Genomic DNA, 20,012 nt, shown 5'->3' with positions numbered 1-20,012 from the left:
AGGTATTAGGTATTAGGTGGTGAGAGCCGATTAATTAAAACGCTCCCAACCCTACTGGGAACTTGAAGATATGGCTTTAGAAGGATGTTTGAGATAAATGTTTCCCATAATTTGCAATTGGTGAGGAACGGTATTCTGCTTTTCCGGCGGAGGACCTACTTCATTTGAAGTGCTTGCTAGGTTTTTAAGAGGGGAATGTTGTCGTTTTCTCAATGATCCTTGTTTTGACATTGAAGATGCTTGGTTCCTGAAGATGACGAAGCATGTACTGCAGTTTCTACATCTGTATTGATCGACCGTAACGAGATCAGCAGTTTTAAGCGATTGCGGATTATGCACATACATTTCTCAAGAGTATTTTTTAGCCTAATTACTTGTTTCCGATGAGAGGCAAATTTTGATACGAAAAATTGCGTTAAGCTAAAGTCAATTCTTATGTCAAAATTTTTTTCACAGTCTGAATCACAGAAGATTCACTAGAGTTCTTTAGGGGTGGTTTAACAAACCGATTTAGATCTTGAATTTAAAAAAAGAAGAGTTGGCAGCTGACCATTGCTTGCTTGAATTGAGATTACTGAAGCACTGACATCTACATTTTTCTTACATTAGGGAGGATTCGAACGGACGGCCCCTTATCGCCTAGCAGACGGCAATCCATTTCGCTACCGACTGAGTTATTCCACTGTTGTTAAAGGGACAGATGCGCCATTATTTTTGACCAATAATACTTTAGTCTCAGAAACGGATAGACAAGATTCTTGATAATTCCGTTGCCTAGATGGATGATAGTTCCGTTGACAAGATTGTTGATAATTTGGTTGACGAGATTGTTCATAGTTCGGTTGACGCCATGTTGATAAATTGTTTGGCGGGATTGTTGATAGTTCGGTTGACGATATTATTGATTTGTTTGTTTGACAAGACTGTTGATAGCTCGGTTGAGGAGATTGTTAATAATTTGGATGACGAGATTGTTGATAATTCGGTTAACGAGATTGTTGATACTTCGGTTGACCAGATTGTTGATAATTTTGTCATGATTATTGATAGGTGCAAAAAGATATGCTTATTGATTTCAGCTCATAATATATACCTACCCTTAGATGATTCATCTGTTTGTTTCATTATCAAATTTTCACTATTATTTGTTGAAAACAATTGAAAAAATCTTGTCTGGAACAAAACAAACTGGACACCATCTAAAACTGAATATATGTACCTTAATTTTTATTTATTTTTTGTGTTACCGAATTCATATGATATACACTGGAGGAATGTTCATACCAAACTTATTACTTGCTTATTAAAAATGACTACTTTGTGGTATAGAAAGTATTGCACATATAAAAATAATAATCAAAATCATACAGGAAACTACATAATCACCATCTACATGTATTTAAGATAAGATACACACAAACACATAAAAATAAGGATCTAATTAAGGCAAAGGCTACATGTCAAATTATTATTAGCTTTTCTTTTCTTCCTCACAGTTGCTCAGATTGAGTTTGTGATCGGTTCTTTCGAAGCTGACTAAGGTATATCTATTGTTTCCCTCTACACACCATTGATCTCAGACCTTTCCACATTGATTAAAAATCCTTAATATTTTTGGTTTGTGCTGAGTTGCTTGTTTTGTTAGATTCTAGACGATTGCTATCCATTTTTAAATGCAAGCATCAAAAACTGGACTAAGATCTTATAGCCTAGCACATCATAAGAACTTGATGAATTCGATGATACGACCTGACAAACTACAATCCCATCTTATTTGGACACGAATAGTAGACGAAATTTCTATCGAGCGTCTGCAAACGAGCCAAACGTTACGTAATATTTTTTTTTACACTCCCCCACAGTTGGCAAGAGAGGATACCCATAGAAGCACTGGCCTAGATGACAAAAATAAAATACCAGACTTTATTCACCCTAGGAATATTTTCCATTTTTTCATAAGCACATAAACATCACTCTTTTCTGATCTGACACTACATTTCAAAGTGTTGATATCTACTTTAAAAAAGTAGCCTAAGTGATTTTTGATGGTCAAATAAACTTTAATGTTGTACGATAAGTGATGACATGAAGTTATTATAATATGCTACAATTGTTCAGCAATAATTCAATTGCCACATATTCCAATTTGTATCCGTTATGTAGCCTGTTATGCCTCGCCAAGGGCGCTCTCTGCCCAGGGATAGCTAGATGAACAGTGATTATCAATATTGTGCGTTGACAAATTTTGATGTTCGTATATAGCCTAATCAATCCATTCGGCTCAACCTTCGCCAATGATCATTGGTTTCCGTGAGTTATAACTAGCATAATTCTAATCTCGAAGGTGAATTGTCATTTGAAACACTGATGTGTTAATTTTTTAACTCTCCCCCCCCCTTTGTAACACTTTGTAATATAAAGCTAGACTCTTTCCCCCCTCCTTTGAGGCGTAACGTATTTTTTGAATGACCTCTTACTTGTTTTCAGAAGTTCTCTAACCTGAAAATATCAAGAGTTATTGATTGACAATTGTTGGTAAAATGGTGAAATCTAAAGTGTGGACATTAAAGCAGCAGTTTGATGGACAACCTAAATCATCAGACTTTGAACTTGTAGACGAAGACCTGTCAAGAAAACTCGACGATGGAGGTATATTACATCTTTGCTTTATTTATTTCTGATAATAGTGGTAATACTCAAGCTGTTGTAAATTCATCTGTACATAATGTTGACGTATCGGTGACATGGATAACAAATCGCAAAAAAAACTTACTGGAACTAGAAAGTTCGACAAATATAACCATTGAAAGTAAAGTCAAGATTCACAGAGTATTTTTACGATTCACAAAACAAGAGACAGTCTATTGGGTGAAGATAAGTCCTGTAGTATACCATCTATAGGTAGTCTCGAATGGAAGCTTTTGGTCTATTTTCAGTATTGTTCAGAATCAGGTTATGAATATAATACACAATTCTATTTTTCAGAGGTCTTGGTAGAGGCAGAATATCTCAGCGTAGATCCTTATATGAGGTATTCATTGACATTATATTAACTCATGCTCTAAAACCATTTTTCTAAAATAACCAACCAATAAGTATAGACTATTCTGAACATCATAAAACAAGCACTATTACATGTATTTCCAGGGTTTATAAAAAAGAAACTGGTAAACCAATGATTGGTTCTGGTGTTGGAAAGTAAGTATTAAGTACCAGTGGCTTAATTTTGGCATTTCAATGGCTATGCCCCCCACCCCCCTCTTCCTGAAAAAAGTTCTCGCTAAACCACTGTTTAGCGCAGATGTTCTCAACTCGTAAACTTCTTTCAAAAAGATATGAACGTCCAAAAGTTAAACAGTTCTATTAACACAAACCACCTCAAACTGTCAACTATGCAAGTGTCAGTAGACCTCTGTAACTTTTAGAAACCGAGGGTGCCTAATGAACTCCTTCAAAGTATCCCTGATAACTGATATTGAATGTAGTTCTACGTTTTCAGAGTTCTAAAAAGTGCCAACACTAGTTACAAAGAAGGACAAAAAGTGTTCGTGAATGCTGGATGGCGCACTCACGCAATAGTTAGTGATAAACATAGCCCATACGAAGTAAGACACCTACCACCTCTTGGTGATTTGCCATTATCAGCAGGTCTTGGTGTAATGGGCATGCCTGGGTAAGTATTTACTATCATGCGCAGACATGTTCTTTTTTGACACAATGCACAAAGGGGTCTGGCCAGAGAATTGATGCTAGGTGATTCACAATGGATAATCCTGTAAATATGTCTACCACAATGCACCAACCTTTATACGAACGTGTCTGTAGAAAGATCAAAGAAAAAAGAACAGAACCTGTTTCTAGACACCTGTCCATAAGTTCGTGATGTCGAGACAAGAAAATTGATATTGGTTGTCTCACGGTAAGTGATGGGTTACATTAATACGACTATATCTTTGTCTATATCCACAGCTTGTAGCACCATTGGATGTGTTTTGTCACCTTAAGCATGAAACAAAATTATTATGTATAAACGCTTTTTAGGATGACAGCTTACTTTGGATTTATTGATACATGTAAACCTAAAATTGGAGAGACTGTACTGGTCAATGGTGCAGCTGGTGCAGTTGGTAGTGTTGTAGGGCAGTTAGCCAAGATAAAGGTTTGATTCTTTAAAATATCTGTAAAACTTACTTTAAATATTGATGGTAAACATCATGTCAATTTACATTTAGTTTACATTGACGTTATCTGCATGCGTACTTATCAAGAACACGGTCGTTTTAATGTGTGACACCAGTCAATTAGGTTGATAGCGAGACAGTGTTACCTTTATACCGAAACACATAATAAATGTATTGTTTACAATACGTAGTTATTTTCAGGGTTGTACGGTAATTGGTTTTGCCGGAAGTAAAGAGAAATGTGATTGGTTAACATCATTAGGTTTCGATCATGTTTTTAATTATAAAGAAACAGACGTGAAAACAGCCCTAAATAAGTCAGCTCCTAAAGGAGTTGATATCTATTTTGATAATGTAAGTTTATAATGGAAGTCTGAAAATAACCTCGTCTGAATGTCTCAGCAAATGATAAGTCAGTCATTTCAATGATTAGCAATGAATAAAACTTTACCCAATCCATATATAACGGAGCATAAAATTCACTTCATATACAGTCAATGGTACATAGAAGTAACCTCTGTTACTGTTAAAATAGCTATCGAAGTCTGGAGGCACATGTTTCGGACTACAAGTTATTTAGAAAGCCACATCAACATATATGCCTTCCGATTAAATTTAGGTTGGTGGTCAATTTACAGTTGATGCCTTACCATACATGAACACTTTCGGTAGAGTACTGGTTTGTGGAGCTATTTCTACATATCATGATGGAAGTCCAATGTTAAGTAAGTAGCCGATGTAACTTAAAGAATGTGGTCGTGCGATGCCCTTGCCCCTATTATTATCCATTACCAACTGGAAACATCAATGATGCATTGAAAATGGTTAACGTATCGTTTCTGTGCAGTCCTTGCGAGTTTTATTTTGTTGATAATGTTTTTTGCCAAACTTTCATACATAGAATAATTAAATTTGAACAACAATGTATTTATTTACTTCTCATATATTTTCAGTGCCCAATCCGTTTATGTTTATTCTACAGAAGAAATTAACAGTGTATGGTTTTATTGTAACTGATGTTTTAAATAGGTGGAATGAAGCTTTCCCTGAAATGTTACTCTGGATACAACAGGTAACATCTAACTTAACAATTTATACTTACACATTCTGGATTTCGACAAAGTCGTAAACTTAGATTTGTATAGGACTTTAGGGACTCAATTCCCTATAATTTGCAATATTGTTTTGTTGCTACAGCAAGTATTATAATCGTCGATAACTCATAGAACGTTTGATTTAACAACGAATTTTGAAACATATGGATACTGTTAGATTATGTCATACAGATTTTTGTATTGCACTTAACAATGAAGATATGTAGTCAGAACAGAGTGAACCTCTCCCATTTACAATTTATATGCTAAGATATCCAATAAATCATTAATTGCAGGGAAAATTGAAATTTCGAGAAACTGTAACAGAGGGTTTCGACAAGATGCCAGAAGCGTTTTTCTCCTTATTTAGTGGTGGTAATATTGGTAAAGCAGTAGTGAAGGTTTAAACTAACATGGGCCGTGTAGATATACCTTATATATTTATATCTCAGTTCACCAACCATCCATGAAGAGTTAATATTTGTATTGATGTTATTATTTTTTTATGATAATTTTATATGGTCAATAGATAGAAATAAAGACAAAGAGAAGACTGCAAAGTTAAATTTTTCTCCCTCCAGTTAAAACTGTAAATTAAAGATAAAAATGATATATCGTAGATGTTTTATATTTATATTGCTCAATACGTTTTTATAAGACCACATGGTCCGTCGGTCCGTCCACATTTCTTGTATGCACGATAGAGTCTACAGCTTTAATCTGATCTTGATGGAACTTGGTATGCATGTATATATTGATGAGATCTCAGTCAAGTTTGAATTTAGTCATAATCGCATGAATGGTTTTGAAGTTATTGCGCTTGACTTAGTAAAAACGCTTGTAGTCATGATACAGGGTGCAGTTTTTAGTCTCGATGAAACTTGGTATACATGTATAAATGAGATCTCCAGTTCAAAGATAGCTTGCCAGGCAAGGTAACATAGGGCCTACTCCCACTGGCAGCTGTCAGAAATGATAAAGCAGTCTTTATTGACTAAAGTACAAATTTTAAAGAAATTTTAATAGTTTGAATTCAATGATCAATTGATCAATTTAAAATCTATTTCAATATCCCAAATTCATCTAATTATTAAAATCACACAGCTCTAATATCAAGGGCGAAAAATTTGCTAAAGAGTGAAGTCTCATCAATATCAATAAAAGGACCTAAAACTCCATTCATTTCATTTCATTCATCATAAAAATCACATGAAATCAGTCTCTATTATGTTTATAAACAAATTTTGAAGCATTTTATCTTAGTCAGAGATACAATTTCAAAAACCGTTCATTGAAAAATCGTCAAATTCAAACTTGACCAAGATCTCATCAATATAAATCATAAAAATGGTAATAATTGGATGATTTTTTTTTAGTTATTGACCTTGAATTAATTCAATGTGTCGAATTTTGGCCTGATACACTACATTTTTTATCCGATCTTGATGAGACTTGGTATGAGACCTTAGAAATTAGTAACGATCGGATGATTGGTTTCACATATTAAACCACTACACACTTTGTTATCATTTCTGACAGCTGGTAGTGGGCGTATATTACCTTCCTGGCAAGCTATCTTTATAGAATTTGTTAATAAAATATAAATTGTTTTCCTTATTTATTTATAAGATGGAGTTCTTTGACTATAGTTGGTGTCGGAATGCAATATCTGCTCCTATTTTTTTTTTACAATAATATATTTAAGTTTTTCAATAAAAAAATGTCTATAGGGCATAATACAAAATCATGAAAACATTATCAATGCGGCGTTGCATTTACATAATACGCTCACCTTACAACCCCTTATGCTATACATGGGCTTACTCCTTATTTTAAAATGTTGGCCTTTTGAAACTAGCTTTAGTGGAAAATGTATTATTTTAGTCTTTCATTTCATGCACTTATTACTTCCCTTTACATGCAAAATTAATAGGCTCCTCAGTTTCACGAATCTTGAACTGACTTATCGATTTAAGTCTACTTTTCTTCTCCAGTTTTGGCTAATAAAAGACTTTGCAATGAGGGAAAGTTTGTCTTGTAGCACAAACGTCATCGTTTTATTGTGAAATGTGAACATCAGGTGCCTTCCATCTCATCCCTATTTTTAATGGGCTGATAAATCCATAGGTAGGCCTCCCAATGTCAGGATTTAACTCAGGTCCGTCTAAATCACTGAGCAACCATCAATTCCACTGAAATTCTAGATGTCTTCATTTAACAAAAAATTCAATGATAACATCGGTAGACTCTCTACTGGCTGGCAATCCTTATATTAGTAGCTCCCACTGAACACAACTTTGAAACAACATTATTTGTCGTTCCTTGAACTTGGCAATGTCTCATTGACTTCCTCGAACGTGATCTACAGATGATATATAAGCACGTTTTAGGCCAGACGCAAAATATCACTTGCTTCCTCATTGTTGCATGAGTTTGTAACACATTTTCTAATCATTATACTACTTTTGTGATCAGTTACCTTCCTTGTTCTATGCTCTTTGCCATCCCTTGAACAATTAAAATTATAGTACAATAGTTTAATCAGTTACCTCCCTTGAACTATTAAAATTATATTACAATAGTGTCATCAGTTACTTCCCTTGAACTATTAAACTTATATTACAATAGTGTCATCAGTTACTTCCCTTGAATTTTAAATTTATAGTACAATAGTTTCATCAGTTCCCTTCCTTGAACTTTTTTTCGGCGTTTCTGTTATGTATGGGAAGTATGATGGGTATGCCTACTCTTCTAAACTCCAAATACCACTTGTCATTATGAAATATTTACTCACTTATGATTGGTAATATACTTCCTCATGTGGCGAAAAGTTCATTAGCTGCTACCAATGTATTGCAAATATGTTGTGTAGGACTTCAGGTTTCGTTTTGCGGTTCGCGTTAAATTTTGACAGTTTGTCTGTTGAAGGGACCAAATTTGACATTTATTATTTGGGTTTCATAAGAAATTTGATTTTAAGCCATTGCGACCTATTGTTCTCTTCCCCCGATGAATACCTTTCTGAGCTATGATTTTGTAGGCAAATCTTGGGGATGTATTTAGTCATTAGATTTGACCTAGGTTAATGCCAACTAGACATATGGAGTGTCGAATTCCGATCCCAAATATCCATAATTATCACTTCTACACCTATCTTGTGAAAGACAAATACATTTTTATGGTGGAGACTCTACAGTGCTTATAATAGATTCATTGTATGGGCATAGGAGTATATGAATAACGTTTTAAAAAACAAACAAATAAAAAAAACCCAAACGTGTGTTATAGCATCAATTAACTGAAAACAAATTTATTCATTCATAATTTTTCAATTCAATTTAAGATTTAACAAATTAAAGAATAGTCTATATATCATACTGATTTGCAATGGTTAGTCATAAAGAAAATCTGTTCAAGGACATCCGTAATAACAAATAACCTACGACCACAATCATTAGGCATTATTTACACAAGCCGTGAGAAGGAATCGATTATAACCGGAAGTACATGCAGAAGAGCCTGCTTGACTCGATTGATGGATGTGTAAAACATGTTAACTGTCCATAAATGAGTGAAAGATGCTGCCCTATCAGTGCAGGTAGTTTAGTAAGAAGGAAAGAAAGAGATCCAGGAAATTAAACTCATTTGGAGTCGGAAGTTTAGGTAAAGTTCGTCATATCACCACTGAGTACATCCTGACACGAGTAATTACCACGAGTAAACAACTAATATCAAAACACCAAGTAAAAAAATATGCACACTGCATGTCTACATAATAAATAAAAGGGAACACAAACTTACAAATAATAAAAACAATGAAAAGGATGCGCTTGAAGCGCTATTGACTCCATCACGAGAAAATATTCTACCAATGAACCCAGCAGACTCGAGTGGGAATGTTACTTGCCGACTCCACAATACACCATCGCTATAATGAAATCTAACAGGAGCGACATCCAACTGGCCGCGGTTATTCACTAGGAATTGTGGGTAGACATGCTTGGTACTAAAATATCCCTTGATACGAAGATGTGTGAAATATGAGTGAGCTGAATTTTGAGGAATACCACATTCCTCTTCCGTCGAGTTGACACAACGGATGATGATGCAGGATTGTGAGAAAAGATATTTGTTTCCACCATGTATATACCCATTTTGAATAGCAAAGACATATTCATCTCCACCTCGTAAACTAATTTTGTATTCTAATTCGCAACATATTTCACTGTGGCATAGTTTGAATGTCCCTTGAGGTTTATCAAGTCGGGACATTGTATAAGGTATGCCGTTCACCTTCGTTACAAAAGTATCAGGACTGGGACCTTTAGACTGCAACTTAGTTGTATACTCCGGTATATTGTGACGTAATGGTTTTCGCAGGGTTCTGGCGGTTGCAATAACCAATCGACCATCGCTTCCCTGGCGGTTATCATAGTAGAACCTTGTTTGTCGGTCAGGAGTGAATATACCACTGCCTACTTTATTCATTAGTGGCTTATGGACATTGGCCGCTAAAAGATTCACCCCATATCCTCGTGCGAAACCAGCTTGTTCTCTAATAGTGACATAAGATGGTGGATTATCACTTGATGAACCAGAGCAGACGAAATTAGAGATCCCCATTTCTTCAATCATTCTGACTGCAGGATCAAACTGGTTCAAATCATTGCACATCAATACACCGAAAATTCCAAACGGTGTGTCGAAAGTTACCATTTCAGACATATGCGGATAATCGAATACAGAGTTGTGCGGAATGTTAAATTGGTTGTATTTGGCAATTAGGTTTCCATTGTTATCGAAGACAACAACAGTATTGTATATATAGAAACCATCTTCTGGGCAGTTCTCATCTTTATAGTCATCATCTTCTCCATCACACATTGCTTTACTAGCTAGATTGGCAACCACAAACAAAGAGTTGTTACGAGCTATACAACTCAATTCAAACTGTATTTTTGTACTGGCATGCTTCGTGGACTGGGTACAAGGATTCCAAAGGTCTTTAGTAACCATGGGTACTGCTTCTAGAAATGGTGTGATGTTGCGTCGGTCAAAGCCCATTCCATATAAACCACCTTGGGGGAACACCATTATTTCGACACTCTGTAATAACCAGAAACGATTAACATTAACCATGATTACATTTATTAGAATCTATCATAAATTTAAGATCCCTCAACACTAGCAGTATTATTGTGAAAGTGCTATAAACTTGTATTAGATATACTTAAATATATTTAATTATTGTTCATAAGGGAAGTTGTATTTTCTTTCTTTTCATTGAAACTGCAATTTATTACACTCTAGATTATTGCAATAACATGAAGTTATATTTAAGATAATGTCAAGGCCACTGTGTCGTTGCCAAAAGAAATACATTCCAACATCAAGACGGTTCACTTTGACTTTATATTTACATCCGGGTTATTTCAAGTCAATTACATGACAGGGGAATAATAACTAAAGATTCAAGAGTTAGATAAATATTGACTACAAAATAGTTCATGGTATAATTACAATAAAATTTGTTGTAGTACCTCTTGAGCTGCCACCATTGCTTGTTGGTTAAAGACGACCAGGTTCTTCATTGTAATAGCAATTGCCTCTTGACGGGAAAACTCAGTTGCTCTTGGTTCAGGTAGAATGACATCATGTTCGTACACAGCCGCTTTAAAGGCTTGTCTTTGTTCACTCACAACCAGTGATACCAGAATGATAGTCAACAAACCGGAAGACAACATCTGAAATGAAAAGTAGCAAATATATACATATATATATATTTTTTTTTAGAAGTGACGTTTCTTTGGCCTTTCAGTATATAGAAACGTCACTTCTAAAAATACTGGAAAAAATTAACTGACTCTGGTTCTGCCGTGTTTTTTTAAGTCAACTAATTTAGATTTAACATTTTTCTGGTCCTATTGCCTTAAAGTTCAGTTTACATTTGTGTTTAAAATGGAGTGATTTGCACAAACGCAGTCTTCAAAGTAAAATGGGATCCAGTTGATGAAAAGTCTCTTCAAAATCATGATGCACATGTATATCGTATGGGTATAAAATACAATCAAAAGTATCAGGATTACATTCGTCATTTCGAATTATCAGCCATGCCAAGATTATCAGGAAATGAGAGACAACATGCGATCGTAGGACTGCAAGCAGGACAGGGTGCACAGGTTGTTGTAAATGCATTCAATGTCAACGTCAGAACGATACATCGTTTGTAACATCGCTACAACACCACCAACGACCGTCTGTGTAGTGGTCGTCCAAGAGTTACCACACACAGACAAGATCGGTACATGATACGCCAACATCTGCAGAACCTATTCCGAATAACCACTGAAACAGCTCGGCAGACCATTGGCAACCACCAATGTGCAATTAGTGATCGTACAATCCGACGTCGCCTCACTGCCAACAACATCTCCTGCCACCGTCCTGCCCGTGGACCCGCTGACTGCAATGGGCTAGGCAGCATCAGAATTCAACAATTGAAAGTCATTACTGTGTTTCCATGGTGGATGGAAGTCAGGGTCTGGCCAACGTTATGCTGATGTTTTTGTCATAGAACGTGACTCGTGGGGCGGTCCAAGCATCATGGTTTGGGTTGAAGTTGGACTGAACCAGAGAGTGGGGCCTGTGGTGTTTCAGAATATTGGTCCAGGTAGGGGTAATGGAATCACAGCTCTGCGCTATATTAAGCAAGTCCTCAGACCCCACATTTTGGCTTTTTTGCTCGTCAACGTAACTACACCGATACCGGACAATGCTCGACCCCACACTGCCTGAGTCACCAGCAGTATAAAATTCAGGTCATGCTTTGGCCTGCTCTCTGATACTGATACTGACTTTCTCCAAGTTCACAATTTGCAAAAACATTGTTTATACTGTTAATTTTGATGAGTGTCAAACACCGATTTTCTCCAATGACTTTACATTATTAGCATTCGAATATACAGAAATATATATTATACATCCAAGTGACGTTTCTTTTGCTTTTTAGTAAATTATTATGAATGTAAAGTGAAATAAAAATGTTTTTCTCATCACTCGGTGAGAGTCAACCAATAGTAATGTTGATGTTTCAAAAACTGTCTTTAGATCTGAAATTTTAACAGTTGATGTTGATAAAACTTCCTTTATATCTGAAATATCATTAATGGATGTCTGAAATCTTAAAAAGTCGATGTTTCTAAAACTGTGTCTAGATACTGACTTCAGACATGAAATCCTAAACGTGGATGTTCAAAAAATTGCCTTTTTTAAATGTTTGTGTTTTTAAAAAACCTTTAGAGCTGAAATCCTAAAATTTAATTTTCCTAATTCTGTCTTCAGATATGAAATCCTAAATGTTGGTGCTCCAAAATCTAGATCTTAAAAGTTGATGTTTCTAAAATTGCCTATAGAGTCCATCTGTAGAATGTATTATGAAAATGTTTTTTTTCATAACCGATTAAATAATAAAACAATAAAAAAAAGCATCACAATTATTCGTTTTGTATAGTGATACCGTAATACACCAACAAATGTTCCCATTCTGATTATGACAATGGGTATCAAATATCTAAGTGAATAAAAAAGGCATTCTTATCTATTACTTTCTTTTAAAGAAAATGTACTTGAACCCAACATATTGCGAGGATAACAAAAGCAGTAGGTTTATGAGTCATTGTTTATGGGGATTCTTTCTTCCACCTTTGACATTTGAATTTTCAGCTCATGAAAAAGAGTTCGCAAAGGTCGTAAGGTGCAGAAATTAATGTGTTGTGAAAAATGTACTGTTGTTTTGTCCTGTTGCCAATTTCTGAACTCTTAAACATTCAGTCTACGGCATTTAGCCCATATCACAGATCCAAATTTTTAATCATAACAGCAAAATGGCATACCATTTGGTGCTAAGGTCCTTTATTGGGCTTGTAGGTTTGTAATTGTGCAACTTCGCTTGAGGCAAATTTAATTTCATTGGGTTAAGCTTATAAGATTTATTGACAATATTCAAAGCCAGCAACAACGTCCAACGATTTGCCATACTATATCTCGTTCTACACAGTAGGTGATTAGATCTTGATTGTCTGTATACCATTATGTTAAACTACATGCAATACTTTGCTTTCTCTGTAAATAACATGTTTTGATACTTGGTGCCAATTCCTGTATTTATTTCAGATTCTTGGCGACTCAATCTGTCTTCTGTCATAAATTGCTTCAATTTCATGCCAAATGTCTGTACGATACATTAAGTTTTATTATCGAAAGTATATTTATTGTTGGTCAAATAACAGTTGTTATGGTAGATATATTATATGGTATAAATTTCAATAAATGGGGCATTTCGGTATTTTTTCTAACTTGTTTCTAAATCTCACAAACTGTATATTCAAGTATATGTGTGATTTTCTCGTGTGTGGGAAGGTAACCAACGTCAACGGTACCAATGCTTTTATTTTACTTGAAAATTACGCGACAATGCAATTATAATGTTTTGTTGTTTGTTTCACTGTCACGATTTCTCATCTTCACAATATCAAATTATTACGAACTTCAACTACGACTACAATAGCCACCTTTCCGATATCACAGAAGTTTGTAAAATGTGACGATTTTATTGGATTCTACGCTAGCAATCAGAGGGCTCTTCAAAAAATCTGTGATCACTCAGCCATAATGCTGACAGTTTTTGTGTCAAGAGCTGTGATTGGCTGTATTCGTTTGCGAACAGTCCAATCCAATCGCTGCAATCCGTATACAAGAAAGGTCGCTACTAGTCACGGTTCGGGACGAAGTTTGTTATCGCTTGTCGTGGTGAAGACACGATTTCTTTAGGCGAGGGGACATTGTCTACATGCTTAAATACTAATAATAAAATCTTCACTCATGTGTCTAAATAAATTTTATGACTTATAGATTTGTTCGAAACTGTCTTTTCCATACATCTAAAAGAGTAGCTCTGATCAGAATTGAATTACTAAATTGCTGCAATATATAAAATTGTAGGGAATGATGTAGCCCGCAGGTATCTGAATATATTAATAAATCATCACTACACTAACTCGAGTATGGCGCACGATTTGAATATAATACTAGTACAGATTTTGTAAAGGTCAACAATTATTATTACTCAAAAGCTATAGGAGTAATTAGATATTTATATATTATTATTATATAACTAATTGCAAACACAACATTTTTTTAGCGTAAGTACTAATTTGAGTTTTTACCGTTTCAACATGATGTAATCGAATTTTTTTTGTTATTGTTGTATTAAATAACAAGCAACGATAGGCTTACTACGAACGAGAAATGAAATGGCATTTTACATCTTTTCTTTCTGCACCTAATTGAGCAAATAGAGTGGGGCAACGTCATTCATCGTTCAATGAGGACTATGAGGACCGTGGAATTTACAATCTTGTTTCACTGTGTAGTCAATGGGGCCGCGATGTATTGTCTCATTGCTTGAACTAGACGGTTTCCCATGTCAGACTCTTCTATCTGCATCTCTGACATGGAACAACTGAAAAAATTTCGATTTTAGCTTACAATATCAAGCTTGTAAGAATTTCGTCTTTTACCATGAGTGCAATAACCACCTTTCTTTTTTTAAAGGAATGCAGTGATTTGGTTGGATTGTATACCAGCGAATACAGCCAATCGTAGCCCTCGACAAACAGACTGTAATTATGGCTTATTATTGTGTACCCACTTTCTGATTGACTGTATTCGCTAACGTACAATCTAAACAAATCGCTCCATTTACGAACTTCCGTATTACAAGACAGGGACTATTGCTGTCAAGGTGTAAGACGGAGTTCGTAATAGATTGTTTACTATTGATATAGATAATTTTAAGTGTTGTCCTCTTTGCTTCTAAAAAGGGGAATAGGTCAGACTAGTGGCAGTTTGGCACTAACTATTCCTGAGTCAACCACAAAAATAGTCTAACAGTAGGCCCTATGTACCAGTTCGTTGCATCATAATCATTGGCAACTGATATCATGGCTTCAAAGATAAAAAAAAACAAAAATTACAATATGGTGTATGAGAAAGAATTGAGATTATTTTTATTGCCACTTTGAGATTTGATATTGTTATGATAATGGAGAAAATATTGGCACTGTTTTATATTTACATATCATGTGGTTACTATAAATAAGTAGGTGTGGTCATTTAGTCATTTTAACCACTATAATTGACACAGTAATTTTACCCTTTACCGTACACTATAGTTACACATACAAATGGGTTCTACCTGCAATCATAATAATTATGACCTAAAGGTTCCATCTCATCAGTTTAATTCTAGAATTCTTGAACAAAGCGTCATATTAAGTTAGTAATTTAGATAATGCACGACAAAATCATTTGAAACTATAGATTATAAAAAAGCCAAACGGATGTCTGGGCGAAGGGACGGCCAATAATTCGGTTTTCAATTGTTAGATGATACAGACATCCAAAAGCGTGTAGAAATATTTGAATTTGATTTAGAACAAATGAAGAAGATTTATTCAAATAAAGCTTGGTACAAAACACATAGCATGTAAACGCATTGTAGAAAAATTACCACATTTTACGTTTCATATGCAATATAGGCACATTTATATCTAGTGGATTTTTTTTTTCATATTGGACCCTGTCGACTTCTTCGTGGTCATTGTCAAAATTATAGATTATGATAAAAAAAAAAACAAAACAAAACAAAAAAACATGGAATAAAATCATATCAGTTTAAGAAATCCTTAATAATATTTTCTCTGTCAAGAACGATAAGATTCATTAGTAAATTGTATTATTAATTAAAGGATATTTATTGACTTTTTAGATATAACAAATAATTGCTCTAATAGCTTTAAATGAAAGAATAATTATAGCTTGAGTTTATAGAAGTTGTATACACACTATGTCAACTGTACTAAACAACTAAATATGCCTAATTCTACAATATTCACAGCAAAACATACTTAGCAAAGTATTAGCATTGCAATTTCATATGCCGAAACAAAACTCACCTTCGCTTTTGAATGACCCCTACAATCCAGTAGAGTACAGGAGAAAACGCGCCACTAAACTGTTTATTCGTAGTAAGTCACCATTCAAAGTACACCGGTTTCACCATATACGATATCCATCTTCGACGGCCAGGTTATTCCAATTTCCAAGTTAATGGAATGATCATGCATTGAGAAATGATAAATTGAGGTATTGTCTTTGATATATGCTTCATAATGTAATCATTTAAACAGGAATTTCTTGATTTGAACTAATAATATAGACTTTAAGTTGGAAGTCGGGTCGGGTCGGGTCGACTTTGCAACTGACAGAAACTGGGACAATTGGCGGCATTTAAGACTTTTTGGCCGATCACTTGATACAGAAAACATAAGAGGAAGAAAAACTCAGTTTGTTGTCGCCAGCTGCTCGTGTGCTTAGCGGTCTTTCAGGTGGTGATATAGTCGTCGACTATTTGCGTTGTGAGCAAAGACCTTTGTATAGACGAATACATGAATTACATCAAAATGTATGATTTACCTTGACAAATTTCATCATATATCACTAAATGTACTCGACGGTAGAAACACGGAAAAAATATTTAGTTTTAGCATAATGACGTTATCAATTTCATTCCATTCGTGTTTCAACATTGCTTACAAAGAGTCGTCACCACCGGATAACAATATTGGTTAGGACTTTGTTTTGTGAATATGGGTAAAATGAAACCACCACCTGCTAATAATAAGTTCTATTTACTTCTTCCGAATCTCACGACTTTTACCTTTTACATGGCATCATGCCGTATTCTATAAATAGTTCAAATTACACCCACTACATCAGCCATGGATGATACCGAGTTAGTGCAAATATATCTCATTTCGTTTGGTTAGACCATCAATATCGTATAATGCAGATGCGAAAAAAGAAATTGTCACCGTTATGTCATTTATTGACATCAAAGTAAATGTTATTATATTTGTTAGCAGCATGGTTTTATTTAACACAAACATTTTCAAATTATGAGATTGTTGGGTGTAGTAACTTGTCGTGATACCGGAAAAATTTAACAGAGCTTGTGACAAATTTCGGAATGATTAAAACATGTTTTACACATGTGAGTCATTTAAATAACGTGTTTGTTCTGTTTTTATTTTGATGGGTTTCTTTAGAAACAACGAACCATATGAGGTTGTTTATAACTAAATGAGAAAATTATCCGTAGCAACTACTTTGATGACTCTAAAACATTGAGACAGATGCGATAAAAATTTGCTCACAAAAATGTCTGCAACTTTTTATTAAGACCAACTGATCTTTATAAATAATTAAAGATATACTACTTCTTCGTTTAAATGAATCTTTGTTCATCAGTGGTCTTACCTGGTGTCAAAACTAGAAGCAAGAATGGCATCCTTTTAAATAGATCATTGGGTATATAAAAAAAATTACGCTCAAACTAAAACAAACTTTCATGATTAACAAAATTTGTTGTTCCACAATATCAGATATTGAATTTTTAAATGGAATCAAGCTCAACCATTCAAATCTATCATACATTAAAACATATATTTTACTTTCGAGTATTAATAGCAGAATGTTCTTGGGACAGTGTCAATGATCTATGGACAGACTGGTGACAGAGGTGACAGAAATATTAATAGGAATAATGCTGTAGAAGTTCCACAAAAGTGTACGATTTCTAACTAATAAAAAAATTATAAGAAAATCATTTGTTAGTTATTGTATCCGTCGTGCCTTAATAGGTGTGAAATATGCTTATGTTAGATATAATTTACAGAATCTATTTCTATATTAGAATCAAAGAGTAGATCAGACTGTGAACATAATCATGCATTTCAAATTTTAGATTACTTGATACCTAGAAATTCCAATCGTGATTCCCTTTGGAATTGGATATGAAATCTCAGATAGAAATGTAAGAACGAAGTGTCTGATGAAAGTTTATTATTTATTCAGGTTATGTGTAATACAAACAAATGCTTGAAATATGAGGTTCGGTGTATTTGAAGTATTTGAATACTCAAGACCAAATCCTGCCTAAGTGTCAATCCATAAAGAAAGAAAGAAACGACATTCATCAATCTTATCCAAATTCCGTTGACAAACATTAAATTTTTGGCAGTTCAAAAGTGGCCCGCAACACAGTTTAGAATTAATCATTTTGGTGGAAATAATAGTAACTTCCTAATTTCCATACATTATTGCTCAATAAATTTTTATCGAAGTAAATGTAATAAAAACCACTACGGCCTATTTTAATATTCAAAGTAACTTCATGCCTTTGACTCAATATACAATAACCTTTCTAAAGGTTAGGCTAGCCCAATTCTTAAAATTTAGACCAAATGTTGGACACATATTTTGATATATATAGAGAGCTCGAGTGACCTTTTGATCTATGCATGTTTACACTATAACAGTGATGATAAAAAATACTAGGTAGCAAACCGTTATTAGATATTTATTCTTTATTTTTTATTATTTATTCTATAAAGGGAATCGTAATGACAGATGGCCGCAAAGAAAAGGTGCTTTCTGCAGTGCGGTAATCGCAATCCATAACCATGATATAAGGGATAATTACAAATCAGCATCAGATTTTAAAACTTTTCGAAGAATGATCCTTGACTATCTTTCATAAGTTGAAGAATACATACTAATAGTTATTTTTACTTTAACAGTTATCGTTCAATATCCTGAATGATACGATTGTTTATACTAATTCAATAATTTCTTACTCTTTTTCCACAGATATACCATTGTTTCACTTACAATTCTCTTTTTAGTCTGAACTTGATTAATTTGGAAAAATCAAAAACTCTTAATGTCAGGGGATCTTTAAAGCTGGTCTTGATGGATAAATCCTACCTCATAAGAACGTGAAATGGATTATACCATGGTTGGGATACGGAAGCTCAAATACGACTTGTTTTTGTATTTTTGAATTTCTAATTCGAAAAAATAATTTTGAACTTGAAATTTGAGCTTACGAATGGGTAGCGTTTCTTTTTTCTTTTTTTTCTTCATATGAATATATATGTATTTCGATTACTTTACATCTTGTGGTCAAACACTTGTCCATCTTATGTATGTATTTAGCCCCGAAGTCGTCACAATAAGTCGAAATCGTTAGTCGTATTTTATTCACCAGCGTTGAAAACCTTATTGCTCACTCGCTTTGTAGCTTAGCTTTCTGGAAAGTTTGTGACTTCGGGTTCTATGTGTGGTGGAGGCTGGCGTCTGTAGTTCGCTGGGATTGGCGGCGGAAGATGGCATGCTGTAGTTGATGCTGCAGTGTAGTTGGCGGGCGGTAGGAGCATGGTGCATGAGCTATTGTGTTCCTTGTGCTCTGGCTGATTGTTGATTGCATTGTCGTGCTTCGTTTGTCATTTTTGTCTTGGCGAGTTGTGGATGTCGGCCTTTGCTTTATGTATGCTTGTTGTTGTGTGAGTGTGGGGGCGTTGAGGATGTTGAGAGGAGATTAGTGTATCATTGATGGTGTTCTTCTTTTTTTTTTGCCTACTTATAGTTTTGTTTATATATTGGTTAAATAATGATGGCTTGTACATCTTTTGTGGTTAACTCTCTTGCGAGTCATTTCAGCCCAATTATTGACAAATTTCAAAGTGGTGTAGGTTGCATATGCAAATTATTTTCATTCGCGATCAGAAAGCGTTTGTCGCTTTAGATTGACTATTTTGAAATCAACACAATTGAA

General features: G+C 34.5%; 2 protein-coding genes across 2 annotated transcripts; one reads left to right on the top strand and one right to left on the bottom strand.

The window, feature by feature from the left end:
• Positions 1 to 2,540: 2,540 nt before the first annotated feature.
• Positions 2,541 to 5,682, top strand: LOTGIDRAFT_124230 (hypothetical protein; the record flags this gene model as incomplete). Its single annotated transcript, XM_009061164.1, has 9 exons — positions 2,541 to 2,626; positions 2,888 to 3,031; positions 3,148 to 3,198; positions 3,500 to 3,673; positions 4,042 to 4,159; positions 4,383 to 4,535; positions 4,801 to 4,906; positions 5,135 to 5,253; positions 5,572 to 5,682. The coding sequence occupies 9 exons, from the start codon at positions 2,541 to 2,543 to the stop codon at positions 5,680 to 5,682; spliced, it is 1,062 nt and encodes a 353-aa protein (XP_009059412.1).
• Positions 5,683 to 8,559: 2,877 nt separating this feature from the next.
• Positions 8,560 to 16,340, bottom strand: LOTGIDRAFT_204287 (hypothetical protein). Its single transcript, XM_009061163.1, has 3 exons — positions 16,291 to 16,340; positions 10,816 to 11,019; positions 8,560 to 10,381 (listed from the first exon to the last, which is right to left on the bottom strand). The coding sequence occupies exons 2-3, from the start codon at positions 11,017 to 11,019 to the stop codon at positions 9,044 to 9,046; spliced, it is 1,542 nt and encodes a 513-aa protein (XP_009059411.1). The 5' UTR covers positions 16,291 to 16,340; the 3' UTR covers positions 8,560 to 9,043.
• Between the last annotated feature and the right edge of the window lie 3,672 nt (positions 16,341 to 20,012).

The sequence above is a fragment of the Lottia gigantea genome (genome assembly GCF_000327385.1).
Source record: "Lottia gigantea unplaced genomic scaffold LOTGIsca_46, whole genome shotgun sequence".
NCBI classification, from domain to species: domain Eukaryota; kingdom Metazoa; phylum Mollusca; class Gastropoda; family Lottiidae; genus Lottia; species Lottia gigantea.
The sequence above is the reverse complement of the archived record's forward strand: the minus strand, read 5'-3'. Positions and strand labels throughout refer to the sequence as shown.